General features: G+C 42.9%; 1 protein-coding gene across 1 annotated transcript in view; it reads right to left on the bottom strand.

Annotated features, from left to right (window-relative positions):
* LOC311003393 (uncharacterized protein) overlaps positions 1-20,382 on the bottom strand; it is a 107,888-nt gene that overhangs the window by 30,662 nt on the left and 56,844 nt on the right. Inside the window, exons 6-7 of the mRNA XM_083995134.1 lie at positions 19,216-19,404; positions 12,136-13,764 (exon numbers count right to left, since the gene is read on the bottom strand). Coding sequence (XP_083851260.1) covers positions 12,136-13,764; positions 19,216-19,404 — 1,818 coding nt within the window. The remainder of the gene's footprint in view (positions 1-12,135; positions 13,765-19,215; positions 19,405-20,382) is intronic.

Genomic DNA, 20,382 nt, shown 5'->3' with positions numbered 1-20,382 from the left:
GACGGGAGCTGCCGCCATTAAAGAGCTTCCTGGAGTCACCTTCAGAAAGACGCTCCACTTTCAGAAAGAGTGTAAATCAAAATAAATCTGTATGTGAAGGAATAGAAACTGTATTTTTCTTTCTTTATTTACTTATTTTTTATATATACATGGAATAGCCTTCCATTCATGTCTCTCCAGCCTCTTGCTCTATATTTGTATGTTCTCTTTTTCTAAATTAGTTTTTGTTATATGAAAACACAATAAAGATATTGAACAGAGAAAATAAACCTGTAACCCTGCTTCTATATGTATATGTTGCATAATGAGCCTGTGCTTCACATTCCCATGTTTGTGGAATTTTCCGTTTGCTGTGGCCTGAATCCAGACAGGCCTTTTGTCTTCACGCCAATTCTCTCCTCTGACGGGCAGGAATAGAAAGGAAGAAGTGATGATCACAGGTGTGTGGGTGGAGGAGGAGGAGGTTGACACACACACACACACACACACACACACACACACACACACACACACACACACACACACACACATATATGTACAAACGTACACATACACATACAAACACACACACTCTTTCATGGCGTCTATTTATAGCCTGAACCCATCTCTCTACCGTTCTCACTAAACATCCATTGTTTCCTCGGTATAACCCCCTTCTTCTTCTTCTTCTTCTTCCCATTATTCACCCAAGCAACAGCCCTATTGTTGCTATGGCAACTGGTTCCCTCATCAGCGCCGTGTGCCGGCTCGCGCCACGTGGGGGGTTGGAGGGGATGGAGGGGGGGGAATGGTTGGAGGGGATGTTGTTGTTCGGTGGTGGTGGTGGTGATGATGATGGGAAGGAGAGAGCGTCTGAAGGAGCCTGGAGTGTGTGTGTGTGTGTGTGTGTGTGTGTGTGTGTGTGTGTGTGTGTGTGTGTGTGTGTGTGTGTGTGTGTGAGGAGGGGGGAGGGTGTAATTAACATACTGGAAAGACCACAGACATCCAGTAATAAGCTGCACACACTCCACCACAGGTCAGAGAATTGCCTTCAGTGTTTCCGTTAATCACACATCAGGCTCCTTAGAAAGCAGACGGAGGATGATGATGATGATGATGAAGGGATGAATGAATGAGCGAATGAACACAAACTGAGCTCAGATCAGTCTGAAATCCAAACCTGTATTACTCTGCTTTAATTCTACACATTTGTTGATATAATTACAGTTGAAATGTGAAGTAACAGAGCAGCAGCAGCAGCAGCAGCAGCAGCAGCAGCAGCAGCAGCAGCAGCAGCAGCAGCATCAACCGTCGCCTGGCTCCCTGCTGTGCTCAGATTATTATCATATATAATTAGAAGTGGGTCAACATACAACATATATAGCGCTGTGCTGTACACGTCGCCGCTGATTTTTCTGATGCTCAACATATCGGTTAATTGAAGCCGAGCTGAAAATACTACGACTCGGTTTCTATTTATAGTCGTGTGGTTATGGCGCTGCCGGCTGCAGAGTTTATACAACACAAGGAGAAGCTGAACAGGACTGCATTTAAAAAAAAATAAGAATAATAACAAGCATTTTTTTTCACAAAAAGAAAATAACTTAAAGGGATAGTTCAACATTTTCCTTATTCCATTGCCATAATCCCTATAGTCATAGCAGTAGGTTCGTTACAGTACCTTTAATTAGAGGTAAATACAGAGACTGCTTGCTGAAAACTGTCCCTGAAGGCAACGCGCATCAGTGGCTTTACATGAATTTCCCTCTAAAACAACTCTGTGTGGTAACGTTGTGTTATTATCTCATAGCGTGGTGAATGTGCAGCTCACAACTTGTCCACCAGAGCGTTGTGGAGTTGTTGGATTGTGTATTTGATGAGTTTGATGAGGGAAACCAAGAAATCCCATAATGAGCCTCCGTAGCGTAGCTCTGAGCAGCTCGCGGCTCTGCTCCGCCGTTCTAAAAACAGCTTGCACCGACAATTAAAGGTAACAAACCTACTGCTATGACTATAGGGATTATGGCAATGGGCCAATTTGCCAAAATGTTGAACTATCCCTTTAATAAACGTGGACACGATCAGTTTGTCTCCTTCTGATCCTTCTGATTTGCTGATAATAAAAAAGACACATTAGCCTAAACAGCCCATAATAGCAGGAGGAAGGAGTGAATTAATGACCCAATCAGCAGCAGCTCCTACTATTCCCCGAGCAGCAGCTGCTGCGACGGTCTGATCTACGTTCATCATTCATAATGAATGAAGCTGTGGCCCTCAGCTAATTCACTCAGACCTGCTCCTCCCAACAACAGCAACACAAAACCTCAGCCACCGCTGTTTGGGTTGAAACCATGACACATCACATCACACACAGACACACACATGATGCAGACACACTTTTCTTCACCAAGCTCTCAGGGACGTTATTATTATTAATCCGGCCGATAAAGAGCGACAGGAAAAATGGAAAGTCTGACATACCTGTCTGTTTCTGCTGCGATTAGTAACTAATAAATCAATTCAGTCAGAAATCTGCAGCACAGGAAATATCTCTAAAAATATAATATCGTTCTGTAACAAGACGTTTAAAACACCTGAAGCTAAACACAGATTGGAAATATCATGGGGAAAGGTAATTATAGTTTTTTTTAAAATGTGGTTTTAAAAATAAAATGTACGTACTGTATGGGCACTGGTGTGTTACAGAATAAAGGTCAGAATGGAGCTTTTGCAGCTTTGATTTGCTCGTTATTTCTTGAACTAATAAGACGACAGGTGCTGTGACATTAGCAGGCCAACATGTTCCAAACTCCTCTACTTCCTCTTAACTCTGTTTTATATTGATCCAGAAGAGTCCAAATTTAAATATGAATCAAATTTTCTCTGATTCCATTAAATTCTGCAGATTAAATGTTAATGTTTAATTTGAATTCACTGTCAGGCCGTAAATGTCTGTGTCAGAGTTTATTATAGTCCATCTAATATACATGGAAACACTGACAATAACGGATCAGACGACTGCACTGGAAAATAATCTGGAGTGGAGTGACATTTACTTCCAAAAAGATATTCATTTAATGTGGTGTTTTTAAAGTTATCTAACCAACTTTTTCTTTGTTTTTATTTTGAGTTTTGTTTATTTCAATGTAAACTTTGCTCAGTGACTGTGACAGATTATTTCAAGTAAGGTAATATAAGATTTATCTTCTCCCTGCTCCTTTCCAACCATGGAATATGAAAGCAGTGTGTATTATTAAGTTTAGTTGTAGATATTACCTTGGTTGAAAGAAAGAAAGAAAGAAAGAAAGAAAGAAAGAAAGAAAGAAAGAAAGAAAGAAAGAAAGAAAGAAAGAAAGAAAGAAAGAAAGAAAGAAAGATTAACTGAATACTTTATCAATTTACCTCTGAAGGGTTAAACATGGCTAAAACTGTGAGTAGCCGACATGAAAGATTTTGTTTTTCACACATATTTACATGAATAATTTAGTAATAAACTAATTCAACTGATTTAATATCTGTGTCTTGTTTTACATCAGATTTGGAGGCTGAGATGCCGAGTTTGTTTGGTGTCGGTTCAGTTTCCTGCTGATGAATTTAAGTCGGATCTATATTAAGTCTCAGGTGGAATTTCCCGTCTTTTTCCAGTCTGGATTAGTCACACACACACACACTTACACACACTTCCTGGCTCCTTCATGCTGCTGTTGGAAGATTATACTCTCCCTCTCATCTCCAGCACACATTACAGTCCAGCTCTCCACTCCCATTGAACAGGCTGCTCAATATTAAACGACGCCACATTTGCCAGGAATTTGGACTTTTCCATGTCTCAGTGTGGAAACATGTGCAGCCAATCATCTCTATCTCTATATTTCTCTCCGGCTGGTACAGAAACGCAACCGTCGCCTGTTTTATTGACTTGTTTTGCATAATCAAGAAGCCGAAGAGGAGGAGGAAGCTGCCGACTGTCGACGACCTCCCACTGAGGTTTCAACAGAAATCCTACACACAGTCTCATCTCATGGCAGCGTTTCCACAGTTTGTCGCGTTTCCATGTTTGTTTTCACTCAGACCTTCATAAGAAAACACATAACAAACTGCAGCTCGGCATCTACAGTTTATCTGCATTATTGTCATGGCAACGACAACAAATACGGTAAAAACACGGGTTCAAGGACGATGGGACTGAATTATAGAAACGTTTTTACTTCATGCACAGAAGAACGGAGCTGATTCAGGAAGAAAACTGAAGAAAGAACAAGGATCTAGAAAATTAAAATCATAAATTCAGTGACTCATGAGCTCAGAAGGAAATATAGAAGCAGGTTGGAAATGAAAAAAGTTGGGAAATTAAAGGCACAACTTTAGATTTAAATCTAAAAAGTAGAAACAATGACAAATTATTCATATAAAAATATATAATTATAAAAATGAAAACTGTTTCTCAGTGTTTTGTCGTTGTGTTTTCTTGGAGGGCCTTCAGACCTTACAGGTTATATTATAGCTACTGTATGGTTATATATATTTTCTGGGTCAAAGTTTAAACAACGAAAAAGGAGAACCTTCCATAACAACATCTGATGTAAAATATTAACATAGTATATTAGAATGATAGAAAAAGTGGTTTTTAAATCCATTTCACTTGTTTGTTAATGTCAAACATAGACTCTTCCAATACGCCGTGTGCAGTGCAGCGTCTCATTAACTCCGGCATCTGTTGCTGTTCCTACGGCAACAATAGCTGATCCTTCGTCTCTATAGCAACGTCTTCCTCCCTGTGCCTTTTTCTTCTTCCTCTTAACCCCCCCTCCCCCTCAAAAAAACTCCCCCAGCAAATACCGGTTTGACCTGCATCAACACCCTCAACAGGAAGCAGCAACTTGTTGTTTCTCTCTCTCAACAAAAGATGAATGAACATGTGTGTGTGTGTTTGTGTGTTTGTGTGTGTGTGAGAGAGAAAATCAGGTTCAAGAAGTCGATTAGCGAAGTGGTAAATTAGAGCTGCTGTGAAAAGCTTCATTATCTCGTGCAGGCTTTCATCTGTTGTGTGTGTGTGTCCTTGTGAAGAGAGCTGAGGTGCTAAGTGGACTCGTCTTCTGGCTGCTGAAGCATAAAGGACGAACTGTGCAGCGTTACATGTCTGTCTGTGTGTCTCTGTAATCGTCTGTTCAGAGTCGTATAAAAGCTGCCGGTGTGAAGTTTTTTCTTTCAGTTTTTCCGACTCATATTCACACTGAAATGTGTCAGTCAGAGCTTCAGAGTTCAGCTCGGCATGAAACAGTCTCTGGTGATATACAGTAAGAGCTGTGATGTTGATGTAGTAGCTACAGATGGATGAGAAGGAGAGAGGATACACAACATTTAGAGCCTTTCCTCCATATAAAACTCATTAATATGGTGATTTGATGAGAAAAAGTCATTTAACAAACAATAAACCTTTCAAAACAAGATCAAGCTGGCTCTAATGGTTGTATATACTGCACTTTTGGCTTTTATCAATCTGCCAAATTTGCACATTTTATATGTTAGGCTATTACTGCTGTTTATTCTGATTCTGTTTTTATTCATATTTTTATAACAAGCTCGTTCTGATGAAAGTTTCAGAAGTAAAAGCCAAACAACCGAGTTGAGGCAGTAGATTTGAAGCTCTGTGTTATAATAATCACTGCTTGCTGATGATCCCTGCTGTGCTGAACTTGCTGTTATCTGTTGGGAGGTGATTGGTCTGAGCTGCACGACTGAACTCTGTCAGGATTCAGGAAAAACACTTTGTGTACATCCAAACTAAAATCTACTCCTGTTTTAATATAAATGCTGCTGCAGGATGCAACCAGTGGAGGAAGATGCTCCAACATCTGGGCCGATCTGATCTGTATTCACGACGCTTCCCTCCTTCTTTATTCAGAGCTGGCAAACATGTATAACAGCCTCCTCTCTTTCTTTCTTTCTTTATGTTTCATCTTCCTTTTTATATCCACATCTATCACTGCTTCTTGTTTCATTTCCCTCTCCGTCGTCCACACTGGTCTCTTAGGTCGATGTCTCACCTGTTCAGATCTTTATGTCTGTCTGTCCCTCTCTGCCTCAGCTTCTATAAATCCTGACTCTTCCTGCAGCTCCGACTTTATCTTTTTCTGCCTGAACGTCCATCAGGCCTCTGTCTGTCTGTCTCTGTCTCTGTCTGTCTGTCAGTTCTTGTTGTCCTGTTTTCTTTAAATCCTCTGACTCTGTCTGAAGTCTATCCGCCCGGGGAGAGCGGCGGCGGCGGAGCTTCTACTGTCGTTGTCGCTTCTATTTATAGATATTTTTTTCTATTTAGCAAAAGCTGAATCTGCAAAACAGACTCTTTTTGACACCGTCACACACACATTAAGTCCTCAGAAGCTCATTGCACACAACCACACTGACGATACCAAACACATTTTAGAAATATCGGACACCCACTTAGGGAATATGTTGGGTTTTTTACCACTGAAACCAGCTCAAACAGCTCAGAGCTGCTTGGTAACACTCTCCGGCTGCCTCAGCAAAACTCTGGAGGTAAAAGAAAGTTGCTCCACTAAAGAGGAAATTAGGTCAATGTCTTTTTACTGTTTAAGCAGGTGAGTGAGCGCCAAAGAGATTAATCACAATCACACAGATCAGTTCTATATAAAGTTAATTTACTGAATAATTAAGATAAACTTCTAATAAAAGATTAGAACTAATGTCAGCTGATTTTCTGTACTACTGTATGTGAAGTACTGTAAACGTGAACTCCATTCAGTCAGAGTTTCAGCACCACGGACAGAGACCAGACTTTCTCTTAAAGGGCAGCTCCACCCAAATGATCTCATAAAGACAACATACATGTTCTATTTTTTGAATATACAGTTAAAATACCTAGGTGGTTAACTGTGTATATCTATTATTTTGGGTCAGTGACAAATAAAAAATTGTTTTAACAAAAGTAAGACTGAATGCCCTGAAAATGTCAAATGAAGTAACCACAAAAAGAATAATAAATATGAAATATTTTTATCTACCTAAAGTGGATTTAAATGTACACTTTCTTCTGAAAACATTACATTGATTTGACTTTAATTGGATTGGATCATTTGATTCTATATATGAATATTAATGCATTTAGCAACACTGGGTAAAAAACGCTTTTCATCTAAGTAATGTGTGACGAATATTTTTTAAATATTTGTCAAGAAACATAGTGTTGCATTGTAAAAGTGAATTACATTTATTCCACATTTGAGTCCAGATTAACTGTCTTGTATAAAGTATAGTCAGCTTTTTATGAAAAAATACCGGTTACACCGCTTGACATTGGGCTGCTTCATGTCATCGACCCTTTTATCAATAAAGGATGAAACTTTAAATCAAACAATGGATGGTTAAGCTAAGAGACGCTATGATTCAGAGCAGGAAACCAAACAAATGAGCATGAGATTAGATACAGTAAGAGCAGGTATCAGAGAAAACTAATGCATCTTTAAAAAAAAAGCTGATCTAGAAACAAAAAGTGTTTCCCTAGTGGTCTGTCGTTGTAGTCTGGACCGTGCAAGATCAACTGGGGTCACAAACTCCACACTCAAAGTTTTTCTCTTGTTTCTTCTTAAAATGTCAACATCCAAGCAGATTAAATCTCCATCACAGCCCACACACAGACACATGCAGCTGGGGGGAGTGTGTGTGTGTGTGTGTGTGTGTGTGGGGGGTGTTATCTCTGTATGAGGTTTTGCTGCTGCAGCTTCAAGTGCATCATGGAAGAAAATGAATAACGGAGCCTGACTCACGCTCTTGTCCTACGGTTGGCTGTTGGCTGTTACAGTGGCGCCGACACAAAGCCGTCAGAAGGCATCAGCTCATGCTGCGTTCAGAGTCGAGGCCGTACTGTAGGAGAACGGCCTTATGGGCCAGTGTGTAGCCTCAACAACCACCAAAAGCACCGCGCGGTAAAAATAGCCCGCTGATACAGTATGTTCACGCCTGTCTGCCTTTTGAGGATTTTGGGTTCATCCTCAAATAGCTTGATGAGTCAGTTGTGTATTTGTGTGTGTGTCTTTGTGTATGGGAGAGCAGACCAGTGTTGTGTGTTTGTGTAGGAGTGAGTCTGGCGGTGGTGAAAGAGAACAGGTGTTGTTACAAATGTGGTCTGAAAATCCCTCCTGGTTGTTTTTGCAGCCGTCTGCTTTTAATTTGAAATGATAAGTTCAGGAAGTGGAACTACGTACAGAGAAAGAGAGAGAGAGATGGAGAAAGAGAGGAGGAAGCAGTGAAGCAACAAGCAAATCATTAGTTAACATGTTTAGACATCCAGAGCATGGTTATTATTGTTATTATTATGACTTTTTATGGTATAAAAGCTAATTTAAGTCCAATAATCACCATCGTTTTACCTCTGTCAGTCTTTAAACACCTAAAACTCAGTGGTAACTGTGTCTATTAAACATCCAGGACTCAAACTGTGGATTTATTAATATACAAAACTAACAAGAATGATAAGACTGGATTAAAAATAATATAAAAGTTGGGAGCTGTGAAACCGAAACAATTTGCCAAAAGATGCTAAAACACCGTGTCACTAGCTGCGTTTCCATCAGCTCTTTAGATACCCATCTAGATGTATCGCAAAGTCCGTAGATGGAAACACACATGATTCGAATTTCTTTGAATGCGCATTTCCCAGTAACTCGAATGACTTTGGATGGAAACATGGCTGCTGACCAATGCAGCTTTACTGTAAGTCTGTTTCCTAATAAACTAGACCATGGTTCATTTCACCACACGTCTTCTACCTTCAGTTTTTCCATCAAATCTTTTTTCCTCTTCACCTCTTTCTGTCATTTTCTACACTGTCTTTTTTCTTGTATCTATATATGTGTAATTTGTATTTCTCTCACATCACAACAAGATAACAAAGTGTCCTTCTCCTCCACCTTCCTCCGTCTGTTTTTCCTCTCGTCTCTCAGCTCTTCCTTCATCCTCCGTCTCTCCAAAACTCATTTTGGTTCATGCCTCCGTCTCTCTCCCTCTCCTCCCCCCTCCTCTCCTCTAACCTCTGAAAGTCGTTCCTCTTGTTTCTTATTGTGCTCCACATGTCTTCTCCTTGTCTCTTGCACAAGGCTTTAAACACGGGTCTCAGTGACACGGACCCTCCCATGGACTCTGACACAAGGTCTCATTACACAGAGAGGAAACACAGCCAGCTGTGTTCAGCATATGTTCCTCTCTGTTTGCTCTCTCTCTTATGCATGTGTGTGCATTAACGTTCACACAGGACAGGAACACACACAGTGTCTACATTAAACCTGATGCAGAACAATTAATGCTGCTGTGTCTTTATTGCAGCGAGTGCAACAAGCTGCAACATGCATGTGCAACCACAAGTGCAACATATTCACATTAAACATAAATCCACAAAGCTGTAGGGCTGCAACTAATGAATATTTTCGTTATTGATTAATCTGTCAAATTATGTAAACGATTAATCGATTAGTTGTTTGGTCAATAAAATGTTAAAAAATGTTGAAAAATATCAATCAGTGTTTCTCAAACCACCAGACGACGTCCCTCAAATGTCTTGTTTTGTCCACAAACCAAAGAGAGACTCAGTTTATTGTCATAAAGCAACAAAGAAACCAGAAATATTCACATTTAAGAAGCTGAAATAAGAGAATTTTTACTTTTTTCCTTAAAAAACTACTAATTCGATTATCAAAATAGCTGACGATTAAGTTACAAGCTGCAATGTATTTTTTTTTATCAATGTGACTTGGAAGAAGCAGAAATACTAAAGCGAGCCCTTCATGGTCTTGTTGAAGTGTGTGTGTGTGTGTGTGTGTGTGTGTGTGTGTGTGTGTGTGTGTGTGTGTGTGTGTGTGTGTGTGTGTGTGTGTGTGTGTGTGTGTGTGTGTGTGTGTTGCATTGATCAAAGCGGTTTAATAGCCAGGTTCGACCCTCTGCTGTGTTCCCGTGGTGAGCTGAAGGCGGCTTCGCTGCTCATTACAGCCTCAGACGGGAGGCAGAGACAGGAAGTGTTGAAAGGAAGGACAAGGAAATGAATCCTCTGGAAGTGCGTCTCCATAAATCACAGCAGCGCACACACACACACACAGACACACAAACAAGCTCTTGCAAACTTAACAATAGTCCCATTGATGCATCGATGCACATCAACATACATCTGTGTCTGTGACTGCAAACATTACAAACCCTTCCACATTAGAGCAAACACACTGGACAGGAAGCTGATCATGTAACTCTGATCTGATTTGATCAGTTCACACACACAAACACACACACACACACAGATACAGTCGAACTGTTCTATTTTTAAATCTCCAGCTGAACATGAACATTAATATTCTCCCTCCTCTGACTGCGTCTCACTGCAACAACAACACAATCTATTCTCCATTCAGACAGAAACGGATGCTGGACACAGAAAACAACCCAACAACAAGATAGTTTTTATATTTCCCCCCCCCCGGTCGCTCCTCCGGCTGCTCCTGAAGGTCCTGACACATCCAGGCATCAGATTGAGATGAGTTGCCCCCAAGGTCTCCTCCAAAAATGGATGCCATCATACTGTAAAATGCTCTCAGGGCATCGAAGAAGCATCTCTTATCATGTTCCTTTAAACACCTCAGTATCTTGTTTTTGTCACCGTGGGTGAGGAAACTACTTCAGATCTGGATGCACTTGTGTTTCAGTCAGTATCCAAAGCTTATGATAAAGGTTAAAGAGGAACTACGCAGGATTTGTAGCTTAACTCTGCTCCATTTTTACCTTAATTAACCAGCTCCAGAGTCCTATTGCTGGTTAAATCAATGACTTGTAACTAGTTCCAGGGAGAATGGAGGCTCTCTGTAACCCGTAATCTCTAGTTTATGACAGATAAGACTACACAGATATACACATGGTAACATGGTAGATGATAAATAACGTTATCCACCGCTCCATGGATTGATTTCTCATTGAAAACAAATTGCACATGGAGGAGAGGAGGGTTAGAGACACAGACCAGACTTGGAGAGTTCCTCTTTAAAAACTGCATATAACACACACAAGGACAACAAGACACCGTCCTGCTTCTACCAAGAAGACACACTCTTGATATCCAGACCATTAAATCACAAACATGAGAGGTTGCACAGGGAGCTCAAGTAAAAAAAAAGGAGAAGGGAAAGCTTGTGTTGTGGTGCACAGAGAATGAAGAGCACAATCCCACGATCGTCATAAGGAAAAGAAGCACAACAGAGCAAAGAGGAGGAGTTTAAACTGGACTCACCTGAGGTGGAGAAGCGGCCGACGCAGCAGAAACCATCACAGGACATGGAAGGTAGGAGAAAATCAACAGAAAAAACAATTATAATGTGACATTTCATGAAGAGTTTTCACTCAGGAGACAAAACCAGGACGTTGTGAACTGTCGATGCACAGCAACAAACACAGGTGAGTCCACATCAACACCTTTTTTTTTTTTTTTTTCTTCCCAAAACTCTTTTCTAGGGGAAGTCGTACAGAAACAGGCGGCTAGTGAGGAAACCAGAGTTAATCAGAGGGACAGAGACAGAGGGACAGAGAAAGGAGCTCAGCCCTGGATGCAGGAGGACGAGGAGAGATGGAGATTACCGTGTTAACACAAACACCTGGACAGAAGAAGACGAAGAAAGAGGAGGAAGAAGAGGAGGTTGGTTCTGATTTGGTGGTGTCTCTAAAGAGAGAAGAAGGACTGTGATTGGTTAGTAGTAGCAACACCTGTCAACGGCAACACTGTTAATTATGAGGTCATCCCCCGCGGTGCATTGTGGGAGAAGCCCCTCCCCCTCCAGGTGCGTCCACACCTGAGCTCATCATGCGTTAGTCACTCAACAAACCGGACGAAGAGTCAAAAAAGCTCCAGCCAAGTTGTTTTTTTTGTTTTTTGTGTTGTTGTAACATAGATGTGTCCATGCAAGGAGGAAGAAGAATTAATGATCCATCTAATTAGTAAAAAAAAAAAAAAGCACCCAAGCACCAAACAAATCATATTTGAAATCAATTTTCAAATATCTGAACTAATGAGTAGAAAGATCATGCACGACAAACCACAAACCACCTCTGTTTAGTTACTCTACTGTAGGTTTTAACCTCTAGTTTCTCCGCGGCTCAGGAACCAACCTTCGATGGCGGCGACCGCGGCGGCGGCGGGGGGGGAGAGTGGAGCCGGTTCCTCCGCCGGATCGGCAAAGCTGGGAAAGAAGGGCTTAGCTGCAGGGTTAAGACCCGATCCCGGTGTTCCCAGAGGGCTGACGGAGGGAGGAGGAGGAGGAGGGGAGGAAGAGGAGGGAGGGGGGCTCTTCACGGAGGAGGACGAGGAGGACGAAGAGCGAGACTTCTTGGATGGTTTCTGTCCCGACGACTCTTTGCTCTGCAGATCCTGAGCCGTGGTCTTCGGGGAGCGGAGCGGAGCGGGACTCGGAGCGTCGAAGGACAAACCGAGGACGTGGTGGTGGTGGTGACCCGGGGAGGACGAGCTCATGTCGGTGAAGTCGAACAAGTCGCTGCTGTCGTTGTTGTTGTTGTTGCTGGGGCTGCTGCTCATGTGCGAGGAATCGTTGAGAAGCCACGAGGAATCAGAAGGAGAAAGAGGCGGCGCCGAAGCCACGACGTCTTTCAGCAGCGGAGGGAAACCCGGGCTCGGCTGGGAAGCGGGACTGAAGGCCGACGTGTCTTCTTCCTCTGCTCCTCTGGTTGCATCCTGCAGAACAGATTCCTGCAGAACGGAGCTGGTGGCGGTGATGTCGAACATGCCGCTGTCCACCGTGTCTCCTCCAGCTCGGCTCTCCGGAGAGAAGACAACGCGGCTGTCGTTGTCGTCGCCCACGCCGGCGTTCTCCGAATCCATCAGCAGCAGGTCGAAGGGATCTGCAGGTTGAGCCGCGGCGACGGGGAAGGAGCCGAGCGCCATGGGCATGGTGAAGGGAGCCGCCGTGGCCTTCAGCTCACTGTTGAGGACCAGCGGGCTGATGATGGGAGCCTCTGTCACCGGGGGCAACAGGTCAGCAGGAAGCAGAACGACACCACTTCCTGCTTCTACTTCCTCTTCTCCCGTTTTCCAGGCGCTCTGAGCAGCGATGTCATCCACCTCTGGATTCCCCACATCCATCATCATCTCCTCGGTGGGGGGGTGGGAGATGGTCACTGCTGATGCTGCTGGTGCTGATGCTGCTGCTGTTGCCGAGGGAACGAAGGGCTCGGCCATCACTCCCCACTCCTCCGGCAGCTTCTTCCTGCTCTTCCCCTTCTTCCCTCGGCCGCCGCCGCTCTTCCCCAGCTGCTCCTCCCAGTTCCCGTCTCCTCCCTTGTCTCTCCTCGGGCCGATCCGGTGGTAGAACTCCTCCGTCGAGGCCGGGGGGGTGTTTTCTCCCTGCGCCTGCATCTCCGCCGGCCCTCCTCGGCTCTCCTGCTGCTGCTGCTGCTGCTGCTGCTGCTGCTGCTGCTGCTGCTGCTGCTGCTCGTACGATCCCTCGTCGCCTTTCTGTCGCCTCTTCTTCTTCTTCTTGTTCTGCTTCCTGTCCGAGCCTTCTCCTCCTTCCCGCTCGTCTCCTCCCGCGTACGCCGCCGTGCCGCTCGGCGTCCATGTGTCGTGCTGCGACGGCAACGACGATGAGTCTTCGGGCTTGGAAGATGAGGATGCAGCGAGATTGGCCGCCGCGTGGCGACTGATCACCTTGGCGACGCTGGGGGTGAACGGTAGGTCTGTGGACATGCAGCCGGCCTCGTCCGGCCAGCCGTCGCCTAAGGCACCTTGTTGTGGGTGAAGAGGGGAGAGTTTAAAGTCGGGGGGAGGTGGGGGTGAGGGGGGGTGTTCCCTTTAGTCTAACAACTCAAACAGAAAACAACAGAAACAAACAATCTGAGTCTGAAACAAACTGAAAGTAAACAAACATTTACAGCAAAGGGTTTTTTTGGGGGGGGTTTTAGAAATTTTGAAAAAATTGAATAAAAATGGGTAGCCTAACACTTTACTTGAATAGGTATTCATAAGATGGACATAACACTGTCATAAACATCAATGAATACTTATGACAGCTGTGGTTAAGTGTCATTCGGTAAGTTATGTCACTTTTGATGCAAAGTTGACATTGTTTGAGATGTTTTTGTTGCGACAACTTGACATAAAGACAATTTAAACGGGGCGTCGCGTGGCGTAGTGGTTAGAGCGGGCGCCCCATGTATCCACAAGTTTCCGAACGTCATCTATGGTCAAAACCGGCTTCCGGTTTTGCCGGTTTGGTGGAATTGTACATTTACGTTTCCATGGTTTTCAGTCGTTGTCATAGTTGCGGTAAACGCATGGATCTATTAACGCTGGCTTTTAACACGGATGTCAATTTTTGTGATATCTACTGTTAAAAGCTGGTGTGATGATCCATGCGTTTTGCAGATTTTCATTGAAAAAAAAAAATGAAAAAAAAGAAATCCATGCACTTACCGCGACTACCGAAACCATGGAAACGTAAACATAAAATTCCACCGGAAGAGCAAAACCGGCAAAACAGGCTACGGTTTTGACGATCGGAAAAAGGTGGATAGAGGCACGGTCCTCGCTGCAGTCGGCCCGGTTCAAGTCCCGCGTCGGGCGCCATTTACTGCATGTAATTCCCTCTCTCTCTGCCAAACTTTAAAAATTATGTCAAGTTCTCATAACAAGGACATTTATAAATGATGTCAACTTTGCATCAAAAGTGACAAAACTTACTGAATGACACTTAACGACAGCTGTCATAAGTATTCATTGATGTTTATGACAGCTGTTATGTCATGGTTATGACAGTTTTATGTCAATCTTATGAATACCTATTCAAGTAAAGTGTTACCAAAAAATGATATGAGAGAAGCTTTTAAACGGATCGAATCCAGAGCCAGGAGCGTTTGTTATGATAGAAAAAGTCTTTGTGGAAGTGAATCGAGGGGAAACTATTCCTTTTTTCATTTAATCTGTTGCCCTTTAGTCAGACGAGACGGATTTTTCATCTCATTAAAATAAAAATCCATGTTGAAAAATTCCTTTTGTGTAAATGCCGAGTGTGAACTAACACTCGGAGGGATGACGACCGAACACACACACATTACTTAACACATTACACACACATTACACACACAAACATGCGCTCTTAATGTAGAGAAAAAGTGTAAAGTTGTGTTTCATGGGGGCGGCTGACTCACTGCAGCCTCGGGGTCGAGTTCACAGAAATGATCAGGCGGCAAAAGAGCTGAAACCACAACAGAGTCGGTACACAGTGTCTGACATGGACTCAGAGACAAAACCACGGCTTTAATGGTCTCATAAAGAAAAAATAAAATAAAAAAAGTGGTTTGTTTGTGGGTTCTTTGGTTTATTTTTTTGAGGTCATAGTTTCATAAAGCTCAGGTCTGAAAGGCAAATTATTACAAAGTCAGAGTTACGTCTGTCAGGTTGAATCAGATGTAGAGAAATCTGAGGTAGATGAGAGGAGAAGAAAATAAAAAGACCAGGTCGCTCTTCTTCGCTTTGGCCCAGTTTGTTTTTAGTTTCCAGTTATTTATACACACACACACACACACACACACACACACACACTGAGAAGGACAGTGAAAGTGGAGCAGCTGTACTGTACAGTGTCTCTGGAGGGTCATTTTTCATCCTAACAAACCCGTGACAGAAACAGAAGTCTCTGTACTGTAAGAGAACCACTTCAACACTCATTAAACTGTGAAAGCATCACATACAGCACATTAATATATATTATAATACTGTTATTGTAGGAGAACAACTGGATGAATTACAAAAAAAAAACAGCAGAACAGAAACTGGATCGTTTCCAAATGTTATTATGACTGGAGTGAAGCCAGAGCCTGTTGTTTCTGATGGAGACAGAATCTAATTAGTGCAAATCTGAATGAAAGAGCTCTTAATTAAGAGATACATCACCGGAGTGACAGATTCCCTTCGCTGGCTTTCAAAATGTAAATTAAACAAAGTGTAAAGGACCTTGTGTGGATATAAAACTGCACATAAAGCAGCTGCTAAGTGACTTTATGTAAAAAGACTTTGACCCGCAACAACACATAAAACTACTATCATTCATTTGGGTCCCTCCATTTTTCAAAAATATCCGTCATGTTATTGATTCAGGAACAGATTCTGTTGCCTAGAATCTATAATCGGGGACGTTTCAAGGCCACAAATCCTCAGTGTCAACAAGACAGAATTAAATAATATAAAGAAAATTGATTTAGTGAGAAACACTGAAGGTGAGAAAAAGAAATCTCCTCCTCACTCAGGTCACCTTGAGACAGAAGGTCTGAATAGTAAGATAATATAGGACCTAAAATAAGGGGAATTAAATGTCACATTTATTGCACTTTACTTTAACAAAGATAAATGTAAAAATAAATGCATATTTTTAACAGAACAGAACATGGTATTTTCTTCGTTTTATTGGCCCAGAACCCTGATAGATCAATTAAAGACCATCAGTATCTGGTCTGAACTCGGACTCTAGGAGTTCATACTGTTTTTTTATGCTAATACCGGTATTTATAATGTGTATATATTCAGGTGAGTAAGTGGTTTATTGTTTTTACTCCACGTTGGTTTTAATTCAGATTTACAACAGAGTCCCTCCAGGTTTTCATAGATTTGCTCTGAGCATCTGGTAAAAAAAAAAGGAGCGGGGGGCTGGCGAGTGCCGCATTGTTGAGTCACTGTGTTGCCTAGTAGTTTACACACACACATACCAGTGGAGAGATTATGCACGCACACACACACACACACACACATAGACTTGGGTGGCAGAGACGGGTTAACAAGCTGCTGCAGTCTCTCTATAGTTTTTTAATGTTTTTTTTCTTGCCCTCGTAACTTGTTACAAATCGATCGGAAACTTTGTGAATGAATCACCTCCATCTGCTGCAGAGTGAGTCAAGCTGTGACTCTGTTCACCTCTCTGAGGCTGCGCTCGCTTGTAATGATTCAAACAGGCTGCTCGCTGGTCGCCGGTGTTTACACGCTGCAGAGGGAATCTGGTTTAAAGTGAGTTCACCTGAGCTGCACCGACCGACCGTGTTAACACTGTGCATGTGTCACTTTAAGAAGAAGTTCCTAATCAGAGGTTTGATCTTTTCCTGCACTGCCTCAGGTGGTATATGTTCTGAAACTGTGGCTGAGCAGCCTCTATATTAATGCAAACTCATCTCTGAGTTCATTCAAGTTTTTATCCATTTGTTACCAGCAATATTTTGTGTGCAAACTTTTCACAGTAAAAGTTTAAGGATGCAGGACCAATGCTGACTTTACTTAATGCATCAGGTGCCATGGTGTGATAGGCTCTTTGTAAATATCAATAAAAAAAAAAAAAAATTCTATGTATAGGGGGGAAAAAAGATCATTTCAGGATTGCACCTGAAACCAGTGAGGCTTTTATTTTGAAAAATGTGCAAGAAAAAGCAGTTGAAATTAAAACAAAAATGAAAATCTGATACTGAATTTGCCCTGGGAGCCATTATAGAGTTTGTAATTTCACTCCTGCTCATTATCCTTCATTAGCAACCGGCTTTTATTTACTTTAATCACAATTTAAAGCAGCTTTTATTGGAGAACCAACGGCGCAACATTAGATTAATTTCTGCAGGAGCTGTCTGTCCTTTTAGACGACTTCCTGCTGGCTGGTATCAGACATAACTCAACCTCTTAACACCCATTAAGCTCAGGGTTCAGTGTCTCAGAGGAGCAGCAGGGTTTAGATCTATTCTATATATATTTTTATGTGTTGACACTTTTTCTTACCCTTGTTTTTAAAAACCTTATGTTACCTTATGTGTAATAATGTTATTTGGTGATGAATGGTCTGTGTGTCTATGTTATGTTTTTACCAAGTGAAGTCTAACGGTGGTGTATTCACCAGATGAAGATGTTTTCACCCTGCTCTTTAACATGCAGGCACAACAGTGTGTATATGTGTGTATATGTGTGTTTGTGTGTGTGTTGGGGGGTCTGTTGGACACCTGCTGTGCTGCACTGAACCATGGGAGCTCAGCTGCTCTGATACTTTGTGCTCGGTTCCACCGGCCACATGGGAGGTTAGCGTGTGTGAGCATGGTGCTGCAGCGCCGCGGCCACCACGACTCCACGCTCTCTAGGATCTAATGTGCACTGAGCTGAGCTGGAGAGTAGAGGAGCCCTATGGGTGGGGGGAGGGGGGAGGGTGAGGGGCTGGAGAAGACACAGAGTGGACAGCTACACACACACACACACACACACAGACTTGACACATGCACACAGTCAGTATATGACCAGCAGCTATAGCAGGATGCAGAACCCTATACATGTCAGCCTCAGCTGGCCGCCGCTGACCTTGAGCTCCCATGACTACATCACATTAATGTGTGTGTGTGTGTGTGTGTAGGGAAGAAAACTACACAACAGCACAGGGAGGGGGAGGGGGGTCGCTGCTCCATCACTGCTCCCCTCTGTGGAGGGAGTCAGGCAGTGCAGCACAGACTCACAGGCCTCTTTTCACTTTAAAGGACCAGTCTGCAGGATTTAAGAGGAATATAATATCTATAATGTTTTGTTTTTGTGAGCAGAAGTGAGTCTGCATCGTGTTTCTACAGAAGCCTGGAAGGAATAAACTGAAACCGGCTCTACGGAGGGATTTCTGCAATTTTTTAAGCTATTTTTGGAGCATTTTTTGCCTTTATTTAGGTGGTAACAGTGAGAGAGACATGATGTAAGAGGACAACTCTGGGCCAGGTGAACCAGATCTCTTCTTACTTTCTTAGTTCTCCTCTAAATCCTACACACTGGTATTTAACTGGTAAATGAATGGGGAAACTGGTCTTTTTGCATCCTTTACTGTTTAAAATATGAATTTTCTATAGAAAACTTAATATTTTTGTTTGTTTAAAAAGCCTGTTTCCAATAAAGTAACATGTTTTTCCACTAAAAAACAAAAAAGGATAGAAAGAAAAAGAAATTCTATAGAAAACTGAAGTACAGCTGTAGATGCTGGGATAAAATGAGGTCATGATAAGTAGCACTCGTCACAGACTGAGGCTTGGTGACCACCGGTGCTGAGTTCAGTCCACTCTTCCTTCAGCTCTGAATTATTATGTAACAAACTTTTTCCTGAATTTATAACCAATAAAAATTCATTAACTCCAGCCGAAGCGTAAGTATTAAAGAACGTGAGTCGCCCTGCTTGTGTCTCTTACCTGCCGACTGATCCACGGGGCTGCGCGGAGCCTGGGGCTCGGGCATCATGGGGCTGTGGTCTTTACCGGCGTCTAAACCCACCGTGGGGATGAAATGCTGCGGCTCCGCTATACTGGGAGGCCTCTCTGCTGAGACGGGGGCAGCTGCCAGGTCCACGGTGACCCCCTTCCCTCCAGGCTGGGAGAAACCTGAAGGCAGAAACAACACAGATATGAACGAGGGTCGGTCGGTGTTGGAGAGACTGTGGCTGCAGAAAGCAGGTTGGAGATCAAGACGGATGGATAACTGGAGCTAAAATAAGACAAACTGTGTAAGATTAGATACATTTGCATCATGTTTTAAAGGGATAGTTCAACATTGGCAAATTGGCCCATTGCCATAATCGCTATAGTCATAGCAGTAGGTTTGTTACCTTTATTTGTCGGTTTAAGCTATTTTTAGAGCCGTGAGCTGCTCAGAGCTACGCTACGGAGGCTCATTATGGGATTTCTTGGTTTCCCTCATCAAACTCATCAAACACACGATCCACCAACTCTAAAACGCTCTGGTGGACAAGTTGTGACCTGCACATTCACCACGCTATGAGATAATAACACAACGTTACCAGACAGAGTTGTTTTAGAGAGAAATACATGTAAAACCACTGATGCACGTTGCCTTCAGGGACAGTTTTTCATCAACAGTCTCTGTATTTCCCTCTAAAACAACTCTGTCTGGTAACGTTGTGTTATTATCTCATAGCGTGGTGAATGTGCAGGTCACAACTTGTCCACCAGAGCGTTTTGGAGTTGTTGGATTGTGTATTTGATGAGTTTGATGAGGTGAAACCAAGAAATCCCATAATGAGCCTCCGTAGCGTAGCTCTGAGCAGCTCACGGCTCTGCTCCGCCGTTCTAAAAATAGCTTGCACCGACAATTAAAGGTAACGAACCTACTGCTATGACTATAGGGATTATGGCAATGGGCCAATTTGCCAAAATGTTGAACTATCCCTCTAAAGCTAAATTATTTGAAACTATAAGGGTCATTGATGGACTAAAGTGTCAACTGCATGTGTGGTTGTAGGAGAATGAGTGTCTGGGAGAGTGAAAGAGTGCGAGACAGTGTGTGTCAGTGACTGTGTGTGTGTGTGTTGAAGCCTGGAGCAGTAATTCGGTGGCCCAGCG

Source organism: Trachurus trachurus (genome assembly GCF_905171665.1).
Source record: "Trachurus trachurus genome assembly, chromosome: 20".
In the NCBI taxonomy this organism is placed as follows: Eukaryota; Metazoa; Chordata; class Actinopteri; order Carangiformes; family Carangidae; genus Trachurus; species Trachurus trachurus.
This window is presented reverse-complemented; position numbering and strand designations above follow the sequence as displayed.